At 40.0% G+C, this 24698-nt stretch overlaps 2 protein-coding genes across 4 annotated transcripts in view; one reads left to right on the top strand and one right to left on the bottom strand.

Annotated features, from left to right (window-relative positions):
* Positions 1 to 532: 532 nt before the first annotated feature.
* Positions 533 to 7672, bottom strand: pigt (phosphatidylinositol glycan anchor biosynthesis, class T). The gene is made up of 11 exons (XM_039801796.1): positions 7230 to 7672; positions 6650 to 6827; positions 6372 to 6499; positions 6088 to 6188; positions 5558 to 5732; positions 5323 to 5420; positions 4668 to 4824; positions 3410 to 3610; positions 2006 to 2171; positions 1722 to 1805; positions 533 to 1639 (listed from the first exon to the last, which is right to left on the bottom strand). Exons 1-11 carry the CDS (start codon positions 7627 to 7629, stop codon positions 1390 to 1392), a joined length of 1938 nt encoding a protein of 645 aa, XP_039657730.1. The 5' UTR covers positions 7630 to 7672; the 3' UTR covers positions 533 to 1389.
* Positions 7673 to 8629: 957 nt separating this feature from the next.
* phactr3a (phosphatase and actin regulator 3a) overlaps positions 8630 to 24698 on the top strand; it is a 34575-nt gene continuing 18506 nt past the window's right edge. For all 3 annotated transcript variants that reach the window (XM_039801547.1, XM_039801548.1, XM_039801546.1), the window contains exon 1: positions 8630 to 8904. In XM_039801547.1, coding sequence (XP_039657481.1) covers positions 8802 to 8904 — 103 coding nt within the window. In that variant the 5' untranslated portion in view covers positions 8630 to 8801. The remainder of the gene's footprint in view (positions 8905 to 24698) is intronic.

Genomic DNA, 24698 nt, shown 5'->3' with positions numbered 1-24698 from the left:
TTTGTTTTTGTTCCACGTTGTTGCCAAACGTGCAGGGGTGAGAATCGCTGACCGGCCAAACACAGAGACGTCTCTGTTTGTTCTCTCAGAGACTGCCAGAAGTGGGGCCAAGTTTGTTTGCACAAAAAATGTGGGCACTCAGCGGAAAGTAATACAGCTCTAGCTTTGGTGCAGTTTAGAACGGTGTACCTTCTCACAGAGGTAGAAATATAATATATATTGAATAAAAAACAGATGTTTCAGTTTATTAAAAAAGGACGGACACACACCAGAGGATTGTTATTGGTAAAAAAGTTTAATAACTAAACACATGTTTTAATAGTATACATGTTAATATATATATATATATATATATATATATATATATATATATATATATATATATATATATATATATATATATATATATATATATATATATATATATATATATATATATATATATATATATATATACACATATATACACATACACACACATATATACTGAAACTGCATTGAGTGGTCAACAACCCCACAAAGGCAAAAAAGACCCGCTGACAATCAAATTTAACATTCAAGCATGCATCCAACAACCAAGTGCAAAATAAATGTTTGGTAAGAGGGCTGTTCCTTTTTTAAAGAGCAAGAAGAAGCACCAGACAAGTAATGTTAGTGACTGGAACATATTTAAAAAAAAAAAGTAACTTGGTAACTTTTTAGTATTTCTTTTTCTCAAACATTAAAACGTGTGTCAGGTAACACAAATGAACTATTAAATAAAGAGGAAATACTTCTGGCATATCCCATAGTTAGACTCTGATGCTGTGTTAATTTCTGGTTGGACATGGAAAGATATATCCTGTCAAAGGAAATATGACATTCTGAAAGTTATATTATCTTTCCTAGCAGGGAGATCACAATCAACAGGTCAGGACAGCAGTCCTCGTCCATTTTCTATCAGAGCTCTGAGGCTTTTTAATGCTGCATTTGTAGAAACATCATTTTACCACTCATAGTAACAAAATGTCTCAGATGGCTATTTTATGATGTAGTGGAGTTATGGCTTCAAACATCCAGAAACAAAAACAGTCTAACCAAAGCCCTCTGATGCAGTTACCATAGCAGCATACTACACAGCTTTGGTTTCTTATTAAACAATAACAAAGCTCTTACTTTCCACCCAAGTAGAGAAATGTCTATATTTTCTTTTCCTTAGCCCGCAGGAAATTATCCTGAATACATTTATGTTCAAAATTTGTCTTCTTCCATTCGAAAACAAAAACTTCAAGTTGACTTTTTTATTTATTTTTTTAAACATTCATACCAGCACTTGACTCGGCTCTTCCCTGAATGTTACGTTAGCCAGTGGTTTCGCCAAAAGGAAATCTTACTTTCTAAAAGAAAGCCTCAGAGTGGCGGCACACCCCTCATCTTTCGTATGATATTGGCTATCCGTTTGGCCAATCCCGGGCTGGGCTCTTCTATCTGGAAACTCCGGGTCAGAAGGTTGTAGAGGGAGCCGTAGCCCACGGCCACCACAGTGCAGGTCAGGCAGATGACATTATAAGGCATGCTAAAGTCAGGAGTTGGCAGGTTGACCAGCAGAGGCTCTGTATAGACACGCACAAAGTAGCTGGACTCCTCTTTGCAGGGAAAACTGGAAGCAGATGGGAAATTTTATCATTCGACTTTTCCCAACAAATGTGTTTCTCTATAGAAACTTAAAACTCTTTACTTACAAGCTGCTGAAAAGTGGCTGTTCCCGAGTGCTGTTTGTATCCATGGCGACGATACTTGGTACAAGAGAGCTGATTACTGAAGACCTAAATGTTGAAGAAACACAACAATCAATACAAAGCTTTCACAGATGTTCAAACCACCCACTCTTACATCCCTCAAAACCATACAACACCTACAACTTTTGAAGGGACACAAGAAGCAACATGTGTCTCTGCCTTATTTACTTTTTTTAAGCAACCTCTGGAAATAATCAGTTTGGAAAACAACTCCACATGCTCCATACCCAACATAGAAGCCATGGTTGGGATCAGGGGTGTATTCAGTCCACTTGAGCAGAGCCCTCTCAAACTGCACGGTGACCTCGGTGACGGAGTTAGGAGGAAGCTGGACCAGCATCTCCAGCAGGTGGGGCCTCACACGGTCCTTAGACGGCTGGTAGTGGATGTAGCCTGGCGGAGGAAAAAACTAAATCATGAGTGACCATTAATAGGCTATTCTAATGTTTATCCATAGCCCTTTGTAGTTTCACTAGGTTGAGATATATGATACAATGTGACAAAACTCCACACATTCATAACATTATTTCATATAATAATAATAATAATAACAATTATAATAATAATAATAATAATAATAATAATAATAACAATAACAATAACAATAACAACAACAACCTTTATTCATATAGCACCTTTCATGAAGCACAAGGACACTTGTCAAATTACAGTGGCTATACTAAGGAAGCCACTGTAGTAAGGGAGGTTATAATGTATATATGTTTGAGCAAGAACCAAGCACCAAGATAGGTACAGTAGGTAGACCAAAATAAAAGGCTTCAGCTTTCATGACACAAAATAGGACTCATGTTCTCCTCCCTCTGGTGAAATGATGCATCTGCATGGAATAACACGAAACAATGATTCCTCTAAGGAAACTAAGAAGGTACAGTATGTAACTCATGAGGCTAGTCCAATAATTGTACCCATCAGTGTAGAGCTAATCATTTTTTTAAGCAAAAACCCTACAACAGAATGGATTGTCATAAAAATGAAAGCATAGTAATCAATAAGTTGGCTGTCTTAGTAGAATTACATTATCCTTCTTTCCTACTAATGTAAACAGTTATTTTCATTTCCACATCACAAACACTAGAAATCAGCCTCTTCTTGTGTTTACAGCAGCATTTGCCACGCATTACAAAAATAATTGCAAGACAATTATGAATCATGGAATTGTTGACCCTTAAAAATGTTAAAATCTTGGACAGAAACAGCCTCTGTTATCTACGGTCACGGCAATGCAGATTAACTTGTGCGAGTGGGAGATATTTGAAAAGACATTTTCCCTGATGATAGTTTTAACAGAATTTTGGGGAACAGAGTTCTTTTGTGCATATAATTGTGCTGTGCATGTACAGTGCAGGTAGTGTCTAAAACTAGCTTTTTATAATCACATAACCACTGGTTAACTAAAAGTACATTTACACAGAAATGTTACATTGGCTTACTTCACGTAAGGCTAATCTAATTTTTATGATGTCAAAAAGCAACCAGTTATGGCTTTTAGTAATGTATCAAATCATAGACAAATTGTTCCAGCATTTGGCACATTTGTAATTGTTAATTTCACACCTTGGCTGCAATTTTGTGTGCACATGCATCCTACTTGGCTTTCTGAAGTCACTCACTGGGCTTGTTGTCCTTTCCCTTGCTGGCCACAGTGAGGGTGTGAATGTAGAGACGAAGGTACCAAGGCACAGAGTCCAGCAGCAGCACAGGGAAGGACCTGTAGGGGTGGTTGTTGTACATCAGCGTGTGAATCTCTCCTGTCTGCAGCCCGTAACCAGCCACATAACGCTCACCGTGGAGCAAGGGACGCAGCATGTCTCCTGCAGGCAGGGATTATGAGACAAGGAGGTTTAACGGTCGACCATGTGGGAAACATTGCAGCAGAGACAAGAAAACACTGCATATGCTCACATTTAAAAAGTAGAGGTTACAGAATATGACTTATGACTTTTCTTCTTTTGAAAATCAGGACTCCAGTCTGTTGCTCTGGTTGACTTTATCAAAAACATCTGTTAATAAAGAAGTTTCACCCTAATGTTTGAAAAATTAAAAGGAACCTCTAGGTAACAAATAAGTACAGTCTTGCTTTGATACAAAACACAACAATCTCGGATACAAGTTGTGTTTTCGTATTTGCTTTTTTGCCTCAAACACGTTTTGTAAAAACGGACACACGTTGCAATCTGAAAGTCACTTCAGCTGCTGCTTGTTGAGGACTTTCTGTCCGAAAACAGAGAACAAACTGCAGATACAATGATGATTGCAATGCAAACCCAGAGAATAGAAGAATGGTAGTTACATCATGTAACCAAGAGAGATATGACAAACAGATGCAGTTGACATACTGTATTTTTGTAAACACAATGGTAGACATCTCTGTCCACCATCTCCTGGCTTACACACTTCCATCTTCATACTCCCACTCTACCTCATTGCATTAAAAAAACAATATTAAATAACTATATTTTAGTAATAGTAGTAGTTTCGTATAGTGTATTTTAGTATATTCTTTATATTGTGTATTCTATAGATATACATCTTATATTATTTAAAGTGTATGCTAAGGTTTTTTCTTGTATTCTGTATTGAGCTATTTTATTTGTTATCCATCCATCCATCCATCCATCCATCCATCCATCCATCCATCCATCCATCCATCCATCCATCCATCCATCCATCCATCCATCCATCCATCCATCCATCCATCCATCCATCCATCCATCCATCCATCCATCCATCCATCCATCCATCCATCCATCCATCCATCCATCCATCCATCCATCCATCCATCCATCCATCCATCCATCCATCCATCCATCCATCCATCCATCGTCTCTTACACAAAGCTGCGTGTCATGCCCTGCTGTTCTCACTCACCCTCACTGGATTTCCAGCGGATCAGCAGGTTGAGGGAGCGCACAGTGCCAAAGGTGATTTGTTGGGTCAGATCGTAGACAGAGAAGGTTCGTCTGTCCCCCAGCACCATTGCCTGGCTCAGCAGGGGAGTGGCCGGGCTCACCTCAAACTGTTCTCCCTGCAAAACGACAATTAATTACTCTTGTATTGCACATCAATATACATACTGTGCAAAGATAATACATTCTACACCTTGCTACATTGGTTTCAAATCATCTTAAATGGTACCCTGTGGAGTTTTCTTGTATACAAAAGGTTATGTTTACATTAAGTGTAAAACATTATGTGTATCCTTGAGCCCTAACAAATTTGTGTAGTGCATTCCATTTTGCAAAGCAGATTTTTATTTTTTAAAAGCCTGCCTTGTTTAAGTCCACATTTGCTTGCTTGCAATCTTCTTCTTAGCTTCCTTTGTTGGCGCATTGCAGCATATCTTAGCCAGCTCATAAATAAATGCTACTAGGGGTCAAAAACTCCAAAGGGAACCTTTGAATATCTGCACCTTCATACTGCTTTGACAGTTCAGTAAAATTAATCCTCTTTCTGTGAAGTTTACATTGAGGGAAAAAAACTAATCATTTAGAGTGCATGATAGCATATTATGTGGGAGTCAAACCTGAGGGTTGTCTGTGATGTCGATGTAGATTTTACTAGAGGAGGCCAGTGGACAAGCTTCTGTCAGGGTCCGAGAGAACATCTTAAACAGAGACCACTCTGAAGGAACAAACGGCTTAAGTTAACTAAGGCCAAAGAGACGTAATCATGTTTTATTCTACTACCAAACACAACAAACCTCAGGACCTCTAAACCTAAATAAGAGATGAATGTAGGAAGAATGTGATATTGCTAACCTCGTTTACCCTGTCCGGGGGTGTGCAGGTCAAAGACCACATTCAGTGTCTGTCTCAGCTCCCAGGATGTGGTTTTGCACTGCCAGTCCTGGCACACAGGTCTGATGTGCACTGCCTGGGAATGAAAACTGCTGTGGAAGAGTTTCTCTGACTTTAACAGGACAGCGAGACCAGCCTGCAAGTGCAACATGACCACATAAAGAAAGAGAAAAAAAAAGGAAAAAGAAACTAAGTTAGCTGCAGTCATCAACATTTGAAATGAAAGGGTGTTTGAAAATATGACCTTGAGAATATTTGCCTCATATGAGGCGCTCCAGACGAAAGATCATGGATGTCAGTATGTGCATCATCATACAAAAGGACAGAAAGACAGAAATGAAACACCCACACACACACACACACACACACACACACACACACACACACACACACACACACACACACACACACACACACACACACACACACACACACACACACACACACACACACACACACACACACACACACACACACACACACACACACACCTTGGATCCACATGGCAAGAGTTTCTTCCAGGGTGTCAAATTCTCAGTGCAAACAATCTCTCGTGGGAGGGTGGCATAGCGAAGAAAGCGGTGGTCCGTCACTTCAAGTTTAACACAAAAAACAAAATCAGTCTGTAAGTAATAACATACTTCTTGGGCAGTATCTGTAGCACCTGCATGCTGCAAGAGTTTAAGGTGTCTAATCACACCATACACTTTTATTCAGGCTCATCACTCAAAAGCTCTACAAAATGCAAAGGGAGATTGAAGAAGCCTCTCTGTACCGTTGCCTATACCCAGCGGTTTGAAGGATGCACTGGGCTGAACAGTGTTGGTGGAGTCAATGAAGTTCAGTGAAGCGCAGAAGATCCCTGACAAAACATTTGTCAGCTCCTTCCAGGTGCCATCGACACTAAAAAGGGCAGAAAATGGTACGAAAATGTCGAAATGGCTTATAAAGCACATACTAGGATTTGGGAAAATAGTGCTGGTTTTCCCTTTCCTCTCATAAATCCGCAAATACAGAACATTTATTTCACCTCCACCAGAGGGCCGTACTCACTCTGTCACAGAGTCCTGGAACCAGACCCAGAGTTCAGCCCCAGGAGGGGACGGCAGAAAAGGCTGCCCCCACTGCATGGTCCTCCAGTAGCCCTGCGTGAAGGAGATGTGCAGCTCTCGCACTGAGAACTTGGAGATGACCTGGCCCAAGGACTTGGGAAAGAGCCGGTAGTGGGACACTGAGAAATAAAATATAATACAATCATCAAAAACTGTGGGACTAAAATTGTACAGGAACAGATATTTCCTGTTGCAAAGAACAAGGTGCATGCAAGTAAAGATTTAAGACTTTTAAGACACTTTCATGTCCATAAGAAGAGAAAATAAAGCTAAATTCATAACTGAAAAAGAACTAAAGCAAAACATTTTCACTGTTCTCATAAGTCTACCCGGTTCACCAAGGAACCACGTAAGAACCTGGATAATGAACGTACGTAAAATAAACACGACTAGCTATATAATCGCCATCACTTAAATGAAGGGTATAAATACGTCCACATGCATTCTATTAACAAAAATAACACGTTTATTTCTGACTAAAAATGAATGGCATGTTAAATCACTGCTAACAGTTAGCTTACCTTTGTTTCCTCTCATGAAATCCGTCTCCCAAAGTGTGCGGAACTGGAAGCTGGTGTAAATATCTCCTGAGTGCAGCGGTCTGATAACCAGTTCCTCTTGAAAATCGTCTTTAGGCTGTGGTACCGAGGAGGGGACAGTGGTTTCGGGAGTAGAAGTGTCCTGTTTGTCGGTGTCAGCATCATCCGGAGTCGCCTCTTCAGTTGCTTCCCACAGCCTCTCCTCCACCGCAGGCTGCTCGGCCGTTTGTCCCGCTGTTTCTGTGGCTGTTTGTGGATTATCGACCGCAGCGGCATGGTTATCGCCAGTTAGTGTCGTTTCTTGACTGTCTGCGACAAAAAACCTTGACAAACTACAAATAATGAGCAGCAAAGCCGAATAGCTGCACTTGTGAGCTGCCATCTTTCTCCTTCGGCGGTGGGTCACTTCCGCATTGGCGCGTCATACGTGGAACAAGCCAATGGGCTGCTTCCATATGTATTCATGTGGCACTGACGTGAACCTTCATTGTTTTAAGCAAAATAGTGTCATTTTATGATATTTTGCGAATAAATACTAATATGGAAGGATCGTCTGCGCATTTTAAGCACTTATTCTAAACATAACGGTATTGTATAGAGTGTAGAAGTTATTTTAAATCCGGAAGCGGTAGGCTTCTCTTAATGATGCTTTTCATGCAATAGTTGTAGGCTATTTCAGATTTGGCGTTTTTATATAGCCTATTATGCTTCTAACAATACGCCTGCCACGTTTTCTACGTACTACCGTTGTATCATAGTTTAAAAAATAAAATCTGTTTATTTATTTTTACTATATGCTTTGTGGAGCGAGGAAAATTTTAAACAATGCGGAAATTACAACGCATACTATATACTGTACTATAGATACTATGTCCCTGTCATCAATGCACCTTTTTATTTCTGTAAACTATAGGCTGAGTAGGCAGCACATATGCCTACATCAGTTGACCACATGTCCAGTGGTGCATTCTAACCTGCTTTACAGTCTATGATTCTAACTAACAAATTACAGCCAATGTCATCAATGATCAGCCTATAACTATGCTTGCTCGACTCAATCTGGCATTTTATAGCGTCCCCGGGGCTGCTTAAACCTATAGTAAAGCTTAGCCTACCCTAAATAAACGATGAAGGGGGAGCATACAATCATAAGCTACTGTGTTGCCAATATATTGTCACCATAAAATACATAAATATTCAGTATAAGCTCCAAATGTGTGTCGGATATTTTGATCGTGTTGCTGGACAGGGACGGGCATCATCGGGGGCATATCACCCCTCCCACATCCACACATCATCCTGCACACAGTCCAGACACACTATACACACACACACACACACACACACACGCACACACACACACACACACACACACACACACACACACACACACACACACGGAATTTCTGCTCAGCCATGGCTCCCTGGTAGATGCTCAACGCGGCTGTTGTCAGAGCGAATTAAATCTGCACTCGCTCGCTGCTTTCCTCCTGACCTTGCCTGCCTCTGGTTGGGTTTTCAATATTTTATTCAGGATTCCTGTGCTGTCTCCCCATGGCTACATCGGATGGACTAGACGGCTGTCTGCAACGAGGCAGATCTCAAAGTGACCCGAACATACTCACCGAACCGGGCATCGATTTGGCTCATGGCACAGGTAAGATAAACGCGACATTTTCTGGATATTTATTTGCTAGCCTATATATGCAAGTGTTTTTATGATTCCGCTTCTTTGGCGATGTAGCGATCTCCAATAGGCATCATTGCTTGCCCAGTGGGATATCGAAACACCAAGGGATAATTAGCGCATATGCTTTCAACCTTGGACGTAAAATACAAGCTGTAGCCTACCACTGAATGGTGGAGCTGCAAATTGAAAATGAATGTGCCAAATCAGCGTCTATGAATGGCTGCATGCCCCCCCAGATTTGCGCGTTAGAAAGACGCCTGTAGCCCATTGGGCTGTTATGGCTGCAAGTCGTATAGGCCTATTTGGGAATCAGCGTGCAGGCCGTTTAATATGATATTAACGCGTGCAACATTTACAGTATCTTGCCTTCTGCATGGTGCCATACCTCCCAATTGAGCGCGTATACTTATCGTCACAAATTCCGCATGCATGTGGTCTATGATGTTAGTCTAAACGTTGTTGTCTTATCTGCCAGCATAATAGCCTGGTTATTCAGGAGACACATGGGTTTTGACTTTAGGTTTTGGTGTGTTGCATTTTCAAAAGGCACAAGCACATCTTGTTTGTATTATAGCCTAAGTTCTGACCCGCATAATGACAGCTATACCCCTCCACACACACACACACACACACACACACACACACACACACACACACACACACACACACACACACACACACACACACACACACACACACACACCCTTTTCCCCATACTGAAATGATCTCTGCTGTTATGATCAATGACCGGCCATCCACGTGAAGTAGGCTATGGGTGGAAATACCCTTAATTCAGCACAGCCATGCACTCACAAGCGATCAATTCACCAATTCATGCATCCTGCAGGTGTGCTTTCCAACATGGAGCCCTTGTTTATCTCTCTGTGGTCTGTTAGTCATCCCCCTGCATATGGAATAATTAATTGATCTTTCATTAATAAGAGGAGAACACCAGGGAGCAGTCATGTTCTGCACTTCACTGATGATCTTCTGCAAATAGACTTCATGTGGTTCTTGTGTTTGCTGTCAATTCTTCTCACTCTTGAATTACCAATTTATCTTCAGTGCAAATATGTTTGATTTTTTACGTAAGTGAGGCTATTTTTGGACATATTGTGTGGGCTGGGAAAGACTCATTGCCTTTACTCCTACGCGTGGTGAGTTTTACACACACAAAGAATACTTGACTGAATGATTCAGAAAAAAAATTCACCTTCATCTGTTCATTAATGTGGCCCTTTATTTTTCCACATCTCTCAAATCACACCTGCCTGCAATCATAAACTACCCATAACACATTTTTAATGAACCCTTACTGAATTCAACCCTCCTATGGATGATTTAATTCACACGTAGGAGGATGTGATAATGTCACACTGGGTTTATTGACACACCTGAAAAAACAACCCAGCAGCTTGGCAGATCTCTTGCTAGTGATGAGAGCTAAAGCTATTAGGGAACACTGAATATCAGCCTCTGTCGCTGGAATATACACCACTGCATTACTGTCAAAGATGTATATACAGTTGGCAATACACTGCAAGGACAATGTCAGTGTCTGGTGACCCAAAGTACACAACATCGCCCACCCACTCTCTGTGTGGATCATCACTGCGCTAGTGTCTGGGACACCAGTCTTTGCCAAGGGATTACTTTGGCGAGGACTGCCTTTTTCCTCCAACACAGTGGCCCTTGCAGCTGCAGAGGCTGACACTGTATTCATCCACTTACTCAACACTGGGGAGAAGAGTCAATAGAAACAGCAGTCTCAGTTGCCCATCACACACAAACACAGAGAATCCTAGCAATGTTTTCTCTCAAATGAAGGTGCAGTAGTGATACAGCAGGACAACTCAATCCTGCTGTCCAACAATCCAATCCTTTTTCAAAGTGCTTACTTAGGCCTGACTAACGTTACTAACGACTTAACGTTTTCTCTTAATGTTGCTTTAATCTTTTATTCTGAAAGGAAACTGAATGGAGACATCCTCTTTGAGCTGCTGATTTAGATTCCATAGATCTTTAGGAACATACAGTAAGTCTGGTAACAGGAGCAGCAGTATAAAAACTTGTTTAGTCAGTTTGTTCAGACAAGGACCCTTTAGATTCTTCTGCTAATAAAATGTCACTTTCACTCAAACTTCCACTTAGTCATTGCAGAGTGTCGACCAAGGTAATGGTGTGGAGAGGACACCTTGAAGCTTTGTGAACAGGGCTGTCCCTGTGCCTTTATTCCACTTAGTAATTCCTCTGTCCTATAGAAGGATGTGCACAGCTAGAGAATCAATGGTGAGGAAGATTCAGGCAGGAAGTTTGAATAGTTACATCTAACACATATCAGGAGTGAGTAGGGAATTTAAAAAATAATTCAGTAAAGGCATATATATTTACTGTGTGTATATATATATATATATATATATATATATATATATATATATATATATATACAGTGCAGATATGGCTGCAGGAAACGATTTATTTACTCTATAGAATGTCATAAAAGAGTAAAACATGCTTATCACAATTTCCCAGAGCCCTAGAGAATTTCTTCAGATTGCTTGTTTTGTTGGACAAACACTTCAAAACCCCAAAATATTCAGTGTACAATGATACAAAGGGAAGCAGCATATCCTCCTCTTTCAGAAGTAGGAACTAACAAATGTTTTGCCTTTTTGTTCCCTAAATTACAAAATGAAGAAATAAATGATCAAACACTTTTGTTTATCAATTATTTGATTAATCAACCTATCGTTTTAGCAATACTGTAGGCGCAAATGACCATCTACTTCTTTTTGTGAAAATCCTGCGTAACAAGAAATGCTGTAATGGAGAAAATCACTTTTTACTTGCCCTCCCATTTGAGAAGTCAGAGTGCAGGGTAAATGAAAGAACAATGTCCCTCACAGGAATTCGTCATCTTGCTCAAGGCAACTTCAACATGTTGGATCTCAGCTTGCATGGCGGCCTAAACCCATGAACAGTCAGCCCCAATTTGTGCGGTTATAGGACACTTTCTCATACCACCAGGCCCGCTGATCAGGGATCTTTTAGGTCACATCCTCCTTCGTCAGTCTGACTGATACCTGGATAATCCTCTAAAATCTCACATCAGAATAATCTCTGAAGATTGCAGGTATAAGTGGAGCACCCCATGAACAAGGAGATATATTAAACCCTGTGAAAGCTGATATTGAGCCGTAACAATGACTCACCCCAAACCAGAGCAGTGTCTTGTACATAATACCTCCATTATTCTCAGGACAGGCCTTGACGAGTAAATATGGGAAAGTCAGCAGGTCTTATATAATGTGCCCCTCATTTAACAAGACTTTGTTAAAATTAATAATGGAAGCAAAATTTTATTTATAAAATTAATAGTGCCACAGAAATTACTAACATAATAGTAATGTGTAAAAAAGTAGGCCAGTTTTAAGGTTTGAATGAGTTGCTGTAGCATGAAACGAAAATATAGATGTACACATTTGAGCTTTCATACATTAATACAAAACTGAACTGCATGCACACATGAACTCTATAAACCATTCCATCTGATGATAAACAATTATCTATCTATCTATCTATCTATCTATCTGTCTGTCTGTCTGTCTGTCTGTCTGTCTGTCTATCTATCTACTTGTTTGCTTACATTGCACTACTTATCTATCACTTGTGGATCTGGTTGTGATTTGCTGTCTTGCCCAAAGACATTTCAGAGAACCTTGTGAAGATTCACCGCACTCTCATGTCTGTTTGTTAAAATGAAGGAACCACCAGGAGATGGTTATCTTAGCTTAGCAAAGGGGGAAACAGCTAGCCTGGCTAAGTCCAAAGTTAACAAACTCCACCTACCAACACCACAAAGTTTTACAGGGGTTATGTGTCAGACTATTTCTTGAAGGTTGCCTGGCAGTTGGTCCCAAGGCAAGTTAGCTGTTTCCCCCTGTTTCCAGACTTTTGTGCTAAGCTAAGTGAGCCGGTTGCTGGCTGTAGCTTCATATTAACTGTAAAGATAAGAGTGGTACCAATGTTATCATCTACAGTAGCCTAACTTTCAGCAAGAAAGCCAGTTAGCGTATTTCTCAAAGTAACTTTTTCTGTTCTGTTTTTCTAAATGATTTTCAACCTCCAGAGTGTAGAAACAGCATGTGAACTTGTTGCATTGAGCTGTGGATCATATGTGTTACTAAGTGGATAAAACAGCGAGAGCAACAGTGACTGAGAGGTTTTCAGTCTAAAATAAATAGGAAGAAGTGAGAATCCGACACTAGAAAATTCGTTAGGTGCAGCCCTAATTCTCACAGTAACAGTGAGTAACAGGTAAATTTCAATCTCGCAAATTTGTGTCCTTTTGTTGTTGAATTGTTCTTCAGCTGTCTTCAAGGAGAACACAATATGCAGAAGCACACAAAGAGATGACAGACATACAGAGCTTACAGTATCAGGATATAGTGTAGCTAGATTTGGTCCTCAGAAGAACCACATGCACCTACAGGAAGTCCAGCCTCATTAAGCTCTTACTTCGTATTTTCAGTAGCGCAGCTGTAATTCACGCCAGTGTCACTACTTGTTTGTCAGGGTCAGCCTTCAGGGACTGTGAGTCAGTCAAGGCCACCTGTTAGTAGTAGCCACTGGAGAGCTATTTGTTTCCTCCATGCTGCTATAAAGGTCCAGAGAGGCCAAGGAGAAACACTCAGCCATCTATAGTAGCTTCCTGGTTGTCTAACAAAATACCTGCTCTCACCATCATGAAATGTTATTATTAATTGATGTAGTTGAGACTTTGGGAAGCAAAGGATTGTATGATTTAAAGCTGAAATTTTAAGATATGAAACATAGTTTACTGTCCTTGGTAAGGATGGGCGGTATTAATAAAAATGTTCTTGTGTTTTTTTATACACTCACCTATTTACCAATCTGAATAAATTATTTTAAAAACATACTTCTATACGGGGTATAAGCAGTACCTAAATGGTTTAATTAAAAGTATGCTGTATGCTTCATATGCTGTGGCCTTCACAGTCATCAGACCTTTTGGAGTGACGTGGAGGAATGGTGTTCATCCCTCCAGTTAAATTCTTGGAGAATCAATTTCAAGAAGAATTGAAGCTGTTCCTACTTTTACACATTAGTCTTTCATTTTATTTGTCACCAGCTTATTGATATGGTTAAGTTTCTGTCAATTCTATCGGAAAATTGTTGAACTGTGAAAATAAGAAGTTGGAAAGGTCTTTTTTTGGCTAATAATATGCATTAAATACTCGCTCACTGATTTGCAACACATCGCACAATGGCCTAATTCTATCAGATATATTAACAGAGTACATTTGTAGAAATTGCATAGCAACATCGCTACAGGATGACAAATCTATTCTTCATTGTCTCTTAGATGGCTGCAATTAACTATAATTTATTCATCTATCCATTCTTTTTTAAATTCATTGTTTAGTCTGTAAAATGTCAGAGAATTGTGGGAACATAATTTAGTCACAATAACCATCACAGTTTCATTACAAAATAGCTGTCAAATGTCTTGTTTTATCCAATCAACCGTCCAAAAAGGATATTCAATTTACAAACGCAGCTAATACGTACATTTCAGAAACTGGAGTCAGTAGATGTTTGGCATTTTTGCTTTGTTTTAGTCTTCCTTTCTCCTCTCTGTCTGTAACATAACTGCATGTTGTACCAACTGTACTGACACAATAGGGATAAGCTGCATCTGGACGCCTTGCTGAGCTCTGCTCTCTGTGGACGCCTTCACTGTCTTTCAGCCGACCATGAAAAAGGAGCACAAAAATGATGACAACAACAAAAGCTCTACATCATGCCTGCTCTCTGTGGATGCGGGAGAAGATTAGGCATTTGACAGTGTTTGAGCAATGTATGGCAGCGCCTGTTGTATGCTAGAACGAGACAGACAGGCAGTTGAACGGACAGCCCTTGGAGACCAGAGAATGAAGATGCAAGCAGCCCTCAACACCTGTCAGAGACCCCAGGTTAAAGGCAGTATGTAATGGAGCTATTTAGCCTTTAAAGGCTGAGGTTAAATGGAGTTCAGGAAGTTGCATGCACTATGCTGTGAAGGTTAAAGAGCTAAGAAATGAAACTCCTCTGGGTATTGAGTCAGTAGAACAGTGGAGACATTTTTGGAAAGAAAAGGAGAAGAAAAGGACAGGAGACTTAATTAGTGAGGCGGAAAGGAGATGGAGGAGAGGGAAACAGAGCAAAGAGAGAAAGAGATGAGGAGGAGGTGGCCTTTGTTGAAAAAAAGCCAAGAATTTGTCCTTATTGCTAACTGGCCACGTTGAGATGATGGATAGCCTAGTCTACAGGAGACCATTAACAAAGAGGCGGCGGCTGTGTGGGTCTGTTTTGGAAAGCCTCTGCATACTGGAACATTTTCTGTGGATCCTATGTAGACCTAAAAGTGATTCCACCAATAATACTTAATTCCTCTTTGTACCTTAATCTATATTATTTTCTCTTCAGGGATATTTTCTCATATACTCACCCTAGCTTTTGCATGTATCATACAGTACATCCAAGCAGCCATTAATGTTAATAAAAATTTAATAGTTGGTTGTATTTATTAAGTTCACTTATTGTTGTGAGCAGGTACTGTTCTGGCAACGCTTATTTCTTGGTGCGTTCGGTAAAGCTCTGACATCAGAAATTTACATGATCTGCTAATCTGCTGAAAAACATGACAACCTTAATACATTTTGTTAGAAAATTAAACCTGATGAAAGACAAATAATTATCTCTATATAATAACTATTATTTTTTAATCAATCAATCAGTTGTTTAGACAATGAAAGGTAACAATAGACAAGAAAATGCCCTTTATTTTCCCATGGTGACATTTTTCTATAATATGCAAAACCTCAAACATCATTTACATCTTTCACATTGTGAGACATAACAATTTTCCTCAATTTAGCCTACCTAATTTCTCTCCCCTGCAAATCCTATGATAGCTGTTTTTTGGCCATTTCGGGCCAAATATTCACTCTGTTATTGGAGCTCTATTTTGGTCTCCACCAACTCCTGAGAATAAATCTGCCGCTGTAGCAGCTAAATGCTCCACTATGTTCACCGGCTAGTCGCTAACGTCTGTCTGTCGTTTGGTGCTGGGCACGTAGCATACAGAGGGTTTTTAGAGGTTTTTCGCTGAAAAGAGCTGCCTGTTGCTGCCAAAAACAACTAAAGACAAAAGTAATGAGAGCGGCGAGAGTGAACCAGAACAGTAAAATGGCGAGTTCTAAAAACAAAACAAGACTGAGGACTGAAAGACGCGAGGGGAACTGCAATGTGTGGGTTCATCATTGCATACAATTCTTCTGTCATTCAAGTAGTCATGTGATTTACCGGTAATATAAAAATATTGATTATAGCTGCTTTATGTAAGGCAGGTATAATACAAAAGTAAAAATAGTCCTATTTACCTTCTTGCTCCCACCTCTCCCAGAGCAGCACTCCTGGTGTCTCTCTAGCTCCCTCTTTTCCTCTCACACACAGAAAATCAATGTATTTTATCCTCACACCTGTTCATAGCCGCTGTGTCCCTCTCTCCTAACGAACCTGCCAGATTCAGTCAGAGATAGATGAAGAGGGCAGAGGGGAGTCCCAGGCCGCATCACCAATAAACGCTTCTGTCTGGGACAGAGAAACATAGGGGACCAGCAGGAAGGAGGAATAAATTAGGGATGGAAGGAGAAAGAAAGAAGACGAACCCAAAGCAGGTAAAGCTTCTAAAGTAAGGGAGGGTTGATGAGGCAGACTGACAGACTTTAAACCACCGCAGATATGAAAGAAAGTGGTGTGAGGCCTTCTATAGAGTGACTGTTTGGTAGGCACTTACACTACAGTATTATTGAACATCTTTGCCAGGGCCTCTCAGGAGATGGTAAATTAAATACATTGCCAGATCAGATAACTGTACTCGAAGTAATACAGTCATAAAAAGGAAATGAATAGAAGCTTTTCATTTTGTTGTTGGACTGACTGTATGTGAGGTAAAAAGAGTAGCTGGGAGGGAAGCGAGTGAAGGGTTAGAGAGTCTTTGGCTGCGTTAAAAATCACTCCGCTTTTCACTCATTCAATATCCCCCACATAATAAATGCTCACTAGTTTACTCTATATTTTAAAATTGGCGAATGCATCTAGTGGATATTGAGAAGTGACAATTGCAGACATAGCCTTCTATTTTCGTTTTCTATTTATTATAGCAGAGGGAGTTTCAGCACCATGGACAGCATCAGCCTTTGCATTGCAGCAGGCCGCTGAACCGAGCAGGGCCGTGTTCGGTGTGCCGATAAGTCTGTCCTGGATCACAGATGCCTTGGCTCAGCCGGCTCTTGATCTGCTGGGAAAGCAAGCGACCCAAAAAAAATTTTTTTTGCACCGATGACACATTAATGAGGAAAGCACATTGTGCAGATCCAAGCACAAATTCAATTTAATTTAATCATCCCATACATCCATGTAAGCCAAAAGCTCAAATCCAATCTTATTAAAACGGCTATTAGAACTGTGGCCAAGCCTGTAATACAGAGTTTGTCATTGTTGATGAGTGAGTGGCTTCTAGCAACTTCTCCATCAACACTGTTTCATCATATGGCCCAAACGTGTTCAACTATACCAGATAATGTCTTTCTGTTTTACGGCAGCATCCCTCTGGCACTCAGCGACTGCATGGAAGCTTTTGTGGTCACACAAGTGAATGTGGACAGTTATCCTGTCTGCCATCAGTCCCAGACAGCTCTAACAAAAAATTCTACTGTAGGACTGACTCATTTTTGCTCCAGACCAAAACAAATGTTCAAAACAGCAACAGTTTCTTTCTGTTGACATCATTTCAGGCAAGAGATACATAATCTAGATCTGGATCTACTTTTAGGTGTTTATAATTGAGTTTGAGGCCTAAAACCAATACTTTACCATCATTTTAACTGCAGTCATGACTGTTGTATTATATACACACATCACATTTCCTATCACTGATCTCTAAATAGAACCAGCAGGCAGCGTATTTGTTTGACCCCATGTTCTCCGTATGTCTTCCATGATATACATGAGATGGCTATTGACATGGTTATTACATGGTATAATGACAAATACAACCATGTATGTAACGCGTGGCCTGATTAAGTATATCTGGATGTCCCTGACAAATGGACAATTAGCGCACTGACTCATGTCTGTTTGAGGTCCAGCACATGGGATAAACACAGCTTTTCGGACGATAACGTAATGAAAAATGGCTCCCTGCCTCTAGTTCCAGCCACTGCTTGGGCTGGTACATCAAGTTGTTTTTAATAGTCCCCAACTGTCCTACACTCGCACACTTGAGGGAATCCAATGTGAGTGGCATCCTTGCCGTGGGAACTTGTTTGAAGATTACAGTGCAAAACAGTGGTGATTTGTACTGTTCCTCTGTGCACCTCCCATTGTCTTTCCTGCCTGGAGACCGTGATGTGCTCTCCTCCCTGCAGAGCAATGGGAGCCCAGTGGAACTGAGCTATCAGCTTCTGTATCAAGTGTAGACACAAAAACATGTAGACACACGCATGTAGTCACACAGATTGTGGGTGCAATGAATATTTACTCTCCTATGCTCGCCCTCTCTGTCTCTTGCACACACTCCGTATGTTTTATATAAATGTTTCAGGCACTGACCTAAATCAGTGGAAATAACAAGAACAAATTACACACCATTGCTCACCCACCTGACTCTGACACTGGAGTCTATAACTAGCCTCGTTGTCTGAACGCCTACACCCCATTGAAGACCCATGGTGAACTCACCTGAGCATAAACTTTGAGAGTAGCGGCTGCTTCCAAGAAGCAATGACTGCCCCATTTACATTCGCCTTTATCTCAAGGATTTAAAAAAGATTGTTTAGGATATTGTTTAAGGACGCTTGAATATCCTTTTGATCGACACGTTGCAACATTGAAGCTGTGACCTTTTTGTTGCTGGGAAAGTCTTTGGAAACTCAAGGTCATCAGCGTCTAAAAGTGTAACCTTAATAATTAAACCATCTCTGTGGAGAGGCAAATCTTTTGCAAGCAGCACTTTTGAACATATAAAAGGAGCTGAATGAGTCGATATGAATCTTTGTTAGATTAATGTGATATACTGCAGGAGCAGCCCAAGATACAAAGGGTGAATAAAAACTTCCATTACCTGATTGGAGGGAGCTTTTTGATTGAATAGAATGAGATCTCTTATAATGGGAACACTTAACTATGTACTAGATGTCTTTCTGGACACATTCAGGGGTCTTCTTCTTCTTCTAGTGGTTGTTGTTGGCTGAGCAGGTTGGAATGACATTTTCTGAGGCTTGACCTATTGTGTGGGTGACAGGAAAAGCACTTATCAGGAACATTTCCGGCCCACGGTGTGGATGTGATGGCTGATGACAGTCTTTTTTTGGTTGAAATGCAAAAGGTGTGTCTGTGTGTAAATGTGTCATATAAGTCATCCATATTTTGAGTAGTTCCGTATAAGCAGTGCTTTTATTCAGTCTGATTACAGTTAATTTTATATTAAATATATTATTTTTTATTCTAACAGACAGAAGCTACTTAAAATGAAAAATGAAAAGAGAATATAAACTTAAAGGCCCTGAACAGTTTTGGTTATTTCACTTAAGATTTCTCTTTTTGTGTTGGTGTCCATGCTTTTCTCACTTGGTTTGAAGTGGGCGAGGCCCAGTTGGAAAAAGATGGTGTGCACTTCCGTGCACCAATCACTATAGCAACATTCAAATCAAAATGTGATGACATGTTAGTGTGTTGTTTCCATTCCACCCCCACAAAGTCCTGATGAAGCAGATGAGTTTCTGACTGTTAAACTCTTGAGAAGTAATAACTAAGGATGTTTTTGTTTTTTTGTGGGGAATTTTAACTTTGATTGTTGCTTATTTATTAATGAATATAGTTATAATAATATAAGATAATGTTGTAGAAAAATTCTCAGCTTTAGGGGGCTTTTAAAAAACTAAATGATTATTCATGAACATTATACGATTCCATCAACATTTGAGGTAGTTGTCAGAGATTGAGCTTAAAGGTTTTAGCATGATTTACTTTAAGTTAAATGAAGAGGTTTTGCTTTAAAGAGGTAGGCCGTGAGTTGTGAGGGAACAGAGAGTGAGACATCCTGACTGTTAGTCCCGAGTATAAGTCAAGCTCAAATAACATTTTCAAATGCCATGCCCCCAGCTTTCTAACAAAGGCTTTCAATTAAAAGTCTCCAAGCTGAACCCACGTAATCATGATGACATACTAGGTGTCATCGTTATCAGACTTGACAAAGCTTATCAGAGCCACACAACACATTATACAGTTTACAGGCGGAGTAGTACTGTACTATTCTTGATGTACAAACACATACATATATATACACATACATATATATATATATATATATATATATATATATATATATATATATATATATAACACACACACACACACACACACACACACAGTGGGTACGGAAAGTATTCAGACCTCTTTAAATTTTTCCACTCTGTTTCATTGCAGCCATTTGCTAAAATCAAAAAAGTTCATTTTATTTCTCATTAATGTACACAGATAGATGTTGGGACAAGTACACAACATCTACCTAATTAGGTTTTGGTGGTGATTACAGGAACGTTCTTTATGACTTTTGTCAAAACTGAATTAGCCTCATCAATTATCAGCAAGTGCATATTAATATATATATATATATATATATATATATACACACACACAGTGAGTACGGAAAGTATTCAGACCCCTTTACGTTTTTCACTGTTTCATTGCAGCCATTTGCTAAAATCTAAAAAGTTCATTTTATTTCTCATTAATGTACATTCAGCACCCCATCTTGACAGAAAAAAACAGAAATGTAGAAATCTTTGCAAATGTATTAAAAAAGTATATCACATGGTCATAAGTATTCAGATCCTTTGCTCAGTATTGAGTAGAAACACCCTTTTGAGCTAGTACAGCCATGAGTCTTCTTGGGAATGATGCAACAAGTTTTTCACACCTGGATTTGGGGATCCTCTGCCATTCTTCCTTGCGGATCCTCTCCAGTTCCATCAGGTTTTATGGTGAACGTTGGTGGACAGCCATTTTCAGGTCTCTCCAGAGATGCTCAATTGGGTTTAGGTCAGGGCTCTGGCTGGGCCAGTCAAGAATGGTCACAGAGTTGTTCCGAAGCCACTCCTTTGTTCTTTTAGCTGTGTGCTTAGGGTCATTGTCTTGTTGGAAGGTGAACCTTCGGCCCAGTCTGAGGTCCTGAGCACTCTGGATGAGGTTTTCTTCCAGGATATCTCTGTACTTGGCCGCATTCATCTTTCCTTCAATTGCAACCAGTTTTTCTTTTTTAATAAATTAGCAAAAATTTCTAAATTTCTGTTTTTTTCTGTCAAGATGGGGTGCTGAGTAATGAGAAATAAAATCAACTTTTTTGATTTTGGAAAATGGCTGCAATGAAACAAAGAGTGAAAAATTTAAAGGGGTCTGAATACTTTCCGTACCCACTATATATATATATATATATATACATATACTGTATATTAATATGCACTTGCTGATAATTGATGAGGCTAATTCAGTTTTGACAAAAGTCATAAAGAACGTTCCTGTAATCACCACCAAAACTTAATTAGGTAGATGTTGTGTACTTGTCCCAACATCTATCTGTCCACCATATTTCATGGAAGCTGACGAGTGAAAACAGAGAAACAGCCTTTCATCAGAAACCGAGAAGGATTATTAGAACTGGATTCTTAGTTCTCCTTGTGATGCTGCAGAAAAGGCTTACACACGAAGCCACCCACTAGTCCTCATTCTCAACACCAACATATGGTAGCAAACAAGGGCCTCGGGCATTTTCAATTGGTTGCTGGCTTCACTGACATCATTTCACTCTGTTGATGCCAGTAGCCCACACGCTGGAGTTTCACACTTGGGCTGTAATCACTTTGATGATCTGGAGGCTTGACCTTTGCAGACTCATGTAGCCTTACACCGTGCTACCTGGTTTTCCCAGAAACTAAACAACAACAAGTTACAGTACGCAGATACATATTTGGATGAGTCATCGGAACGCATTTACCTGAGAAGCACAGCTAGTTTTGGTTTGTTTTGGCCATAACGTATTTATTTATTAGGGTTAATATTGACCGCTCAGTAGAGTATACAAGGTGTTTTTATTACCCTTAAATATTCATAATTTAATTTAATTCTCATTGTAAAATGAGAATGCTGTACTCTAGATGGGATTTTCATTTGAGAAACGACTATTCTTTCCTCACCTAATGAAGAACATTGCAGTATGAAAAATGGAAAAACAAGCACATGACCTTCAGTGGTGGTTATGGTCATCTGCCTAATGAATTTACAGTTGCAGAATTGTCGAAAATGCATTTTATAATAAAACTGTCCTGAAGAGAAGAAAGATCTTTTACTCATTAGTCATTTTATTATTTATGTATTGTTGAATATTGTTCATTGGGATGAATATTGGTGATTGGATATGCAAATCTATACATAGGAGGAATTTGTCTGGGACAAAATTCAGAGCAGTGACAAAATAAATCTCGAAGAATGCTTTATGATACAAGGCTTTCAAAAGTAATTAAAGTCCGTGTCGGGTGGACTTTGCGCTTTTTAGAGGCTGAATAGAGTAATTTTGTGATAATCTCTCTGCTTTCCTTTTATTAAATCACTCTGCACTTGACTACTATTCTTGATCTCAGCCTTTGTCCCTCATTCATACTCTTTTCATTTTTTCATTGCCTCAGCCCTGCTCTTCACTCTCTCCCTGCGAGTTGTTAACTGTGTGCCCTGACTGTGCCTGGGCCCCCGAGGCAGTGGGGCTACGGACAGATGGCAGCACAGTTGTAAAGCCAGGGGGGTAAAGTGAGGAGGTTAGCTGGCGTGGCAGAGGGTAAGGAGGTGGTCTATTCAAGGGCACATTGTCAGTTGCCTGCGTGGAAGGAGCAGGGTGGCTTTAGTGAGGAACCGAGGCACCATGTGGCCTGATAAAGATGATGGGAGGGTCGGTCTGATGTTATTTATAGCTGTGATGAGACCACTGAAGCACACACACAGTGTTGAGCAGGAAAGGTTGCACAGTGAGATTTATTTTTGTGTAACTAGCCACAGGTTTTGTTCAGAGGTGCCTGCAGCAGGGACAGTATAGTAACAAGATTCTACAGCCATGCTGTATGAGTTGCTGTGATGCTATGTAAGGCTTTACTGAGACTCAGCCCTGCTGCAAAATGCTAATGCTGGCATGGCAACATGCTCACAATGACAATGCTAAGAAGCTCATGTTTATCAGGTATAATGTTTACCAGTAACATTTTAGTTTAGCATATGAGCATGCTAACATTTGCTAATCAGCACTAAATACAAGTAGAGCTTAGGCTGATTGGAATGTCATGACTTTTGCAGGTAGTTGGTCATAAACAGCGTTGCCAGATGGGAAATGTTAAACTATCGTACCAAAGACTTAAAACATTCACATGTTGGACTCTGTGTTCGTGTTGATTAATGTGCGTTGTCTCTTTTAAATAAAGAAATCTAAAATAACGATCATATATTGAGGAAAATGATTGTAGTCGTAACCATGAGAACAAATAGACATAAATGTGCAATTTTACAAAACACGACTCTTGCCACTCCTACAAATCTACCTACACCGTATTTTTTAAGCAAGCTGACGAAGCTATGATGTGTGGAAGAGGGTATGTGTCCATAAGTCCATCACTAATTTTTGTAATAGCCTACTCCCACACAATTCAATTACAAGACAATACAACTGAAAGGCATGTTCATATTCTGCATGAAAATGGTTAACTTACTGGTGCATACCAACAACCCGACTTGAACACAGCATACGACAAAGTTCAAGCCCCACCTCCGAATGGCTGTCTGTGGATGCTACATCCTCTTCTGTTGCACCAGATGCAGAGGACAAATTATCGTGCATTATGGCACTTGTGGCATTATTGATGACCATTGTAAAGAGGGCAAAATTAACGTACAAATATGTAAATAATCAGAAATCTGGCAATGTTGGTCATAAAGTAAAGTATTGGACTAATTACAACATTGACCTAATGATGGCGCTAGAGGAAAGTAAAAGGATCCACAAAGTAGAGCTGAAGATCTTTGTTCAGTCGGGTTCAGTCTTAATTTCTATCATTTTACACGGGCTCTGGCCGGGTTGTGCAGTAAATGAGCGGTCAGGTGATGCGTTTCGATTAACACGAAAATGGATGCTGACGAGGTGAATCGGAGGCTGGCCTCTGGCGATTACGTTTTGGTTGCACCGGCAAATAAAGCAAAGTCTGAGGTGTGGAAATCTTTTGACTCTTCCACTACGTTAGTCATGAATAAATTATGTTAAAAAATTTATAAATGACTCATTCTTGAAAAAAGAACTGTGCGTGCGCACATTTGAATAATGTCGGGCTGTAAACGGGTTCAGGCTTTTAAAAAGCTGTCAATCAAAATGTACTTGTCGGGCTCGGGTCGAATTCTGTCGGGCTTGGGCCTTGTCGGGCCTTGTCGGGCCTAACTTTTAAGGCCCGATTACAGCTCTACCCCAAAGTTCATAGTTACAGTTCATCCTGAATTTAGCATGAATGTCTGCTGACAGACCAACTGACAGGTCGACAGTGCCATCAATCAAAGCCATAGAATGGCTACAAAAAGAAGCTACAGTATAATAACCTGAACAGATCGCT

The sequence above is a fragment of the Perca fluviatilis genome, chromosome 5 (assembly GCF_010015445.1).
Source record: "Perca fluviatilis chromosome 5, GENO_Pfluv_1.0, whole genome shotgun sequence".
NCBI classification, from domain to species: Eukaryota; Metazoa; Chordata; class Actinopteri; order Perciformes; family Percidae; genus Perca; species Perca fluviatilis.
The sequence above is the reverse complement of the archived record's forward strand: the minus strand, read 5'-3'. Positions and strand labels throughout refer to the sequence as shown.

Excerpts from the sequence above, each read along its gene's own strand:
- pigt (XM_039801796.1), bottom strand. The coding sequence starts at position 7,629 with ATGGCAGCTCACAAGTGCAGCTATTCGGCTTTGCTGCTCATTATTTGT. Across the intron at positions 5,733-6,087 it reads TCTTGCCATGTGGATCCAAG|GCTGGTCTCGCTGTCCTGTT; the intron begins GTGTGTGTGTGT and ends TTGCACTTGCAG. Across the intron at positions 3,611-4,667 it reads CCGCTGGAAATCCAGTGAGG|GAGACATGCTGCGTCCCTTG; the intron begins GTGAGTGAGAAC and ends CCCTGCCTGCAG.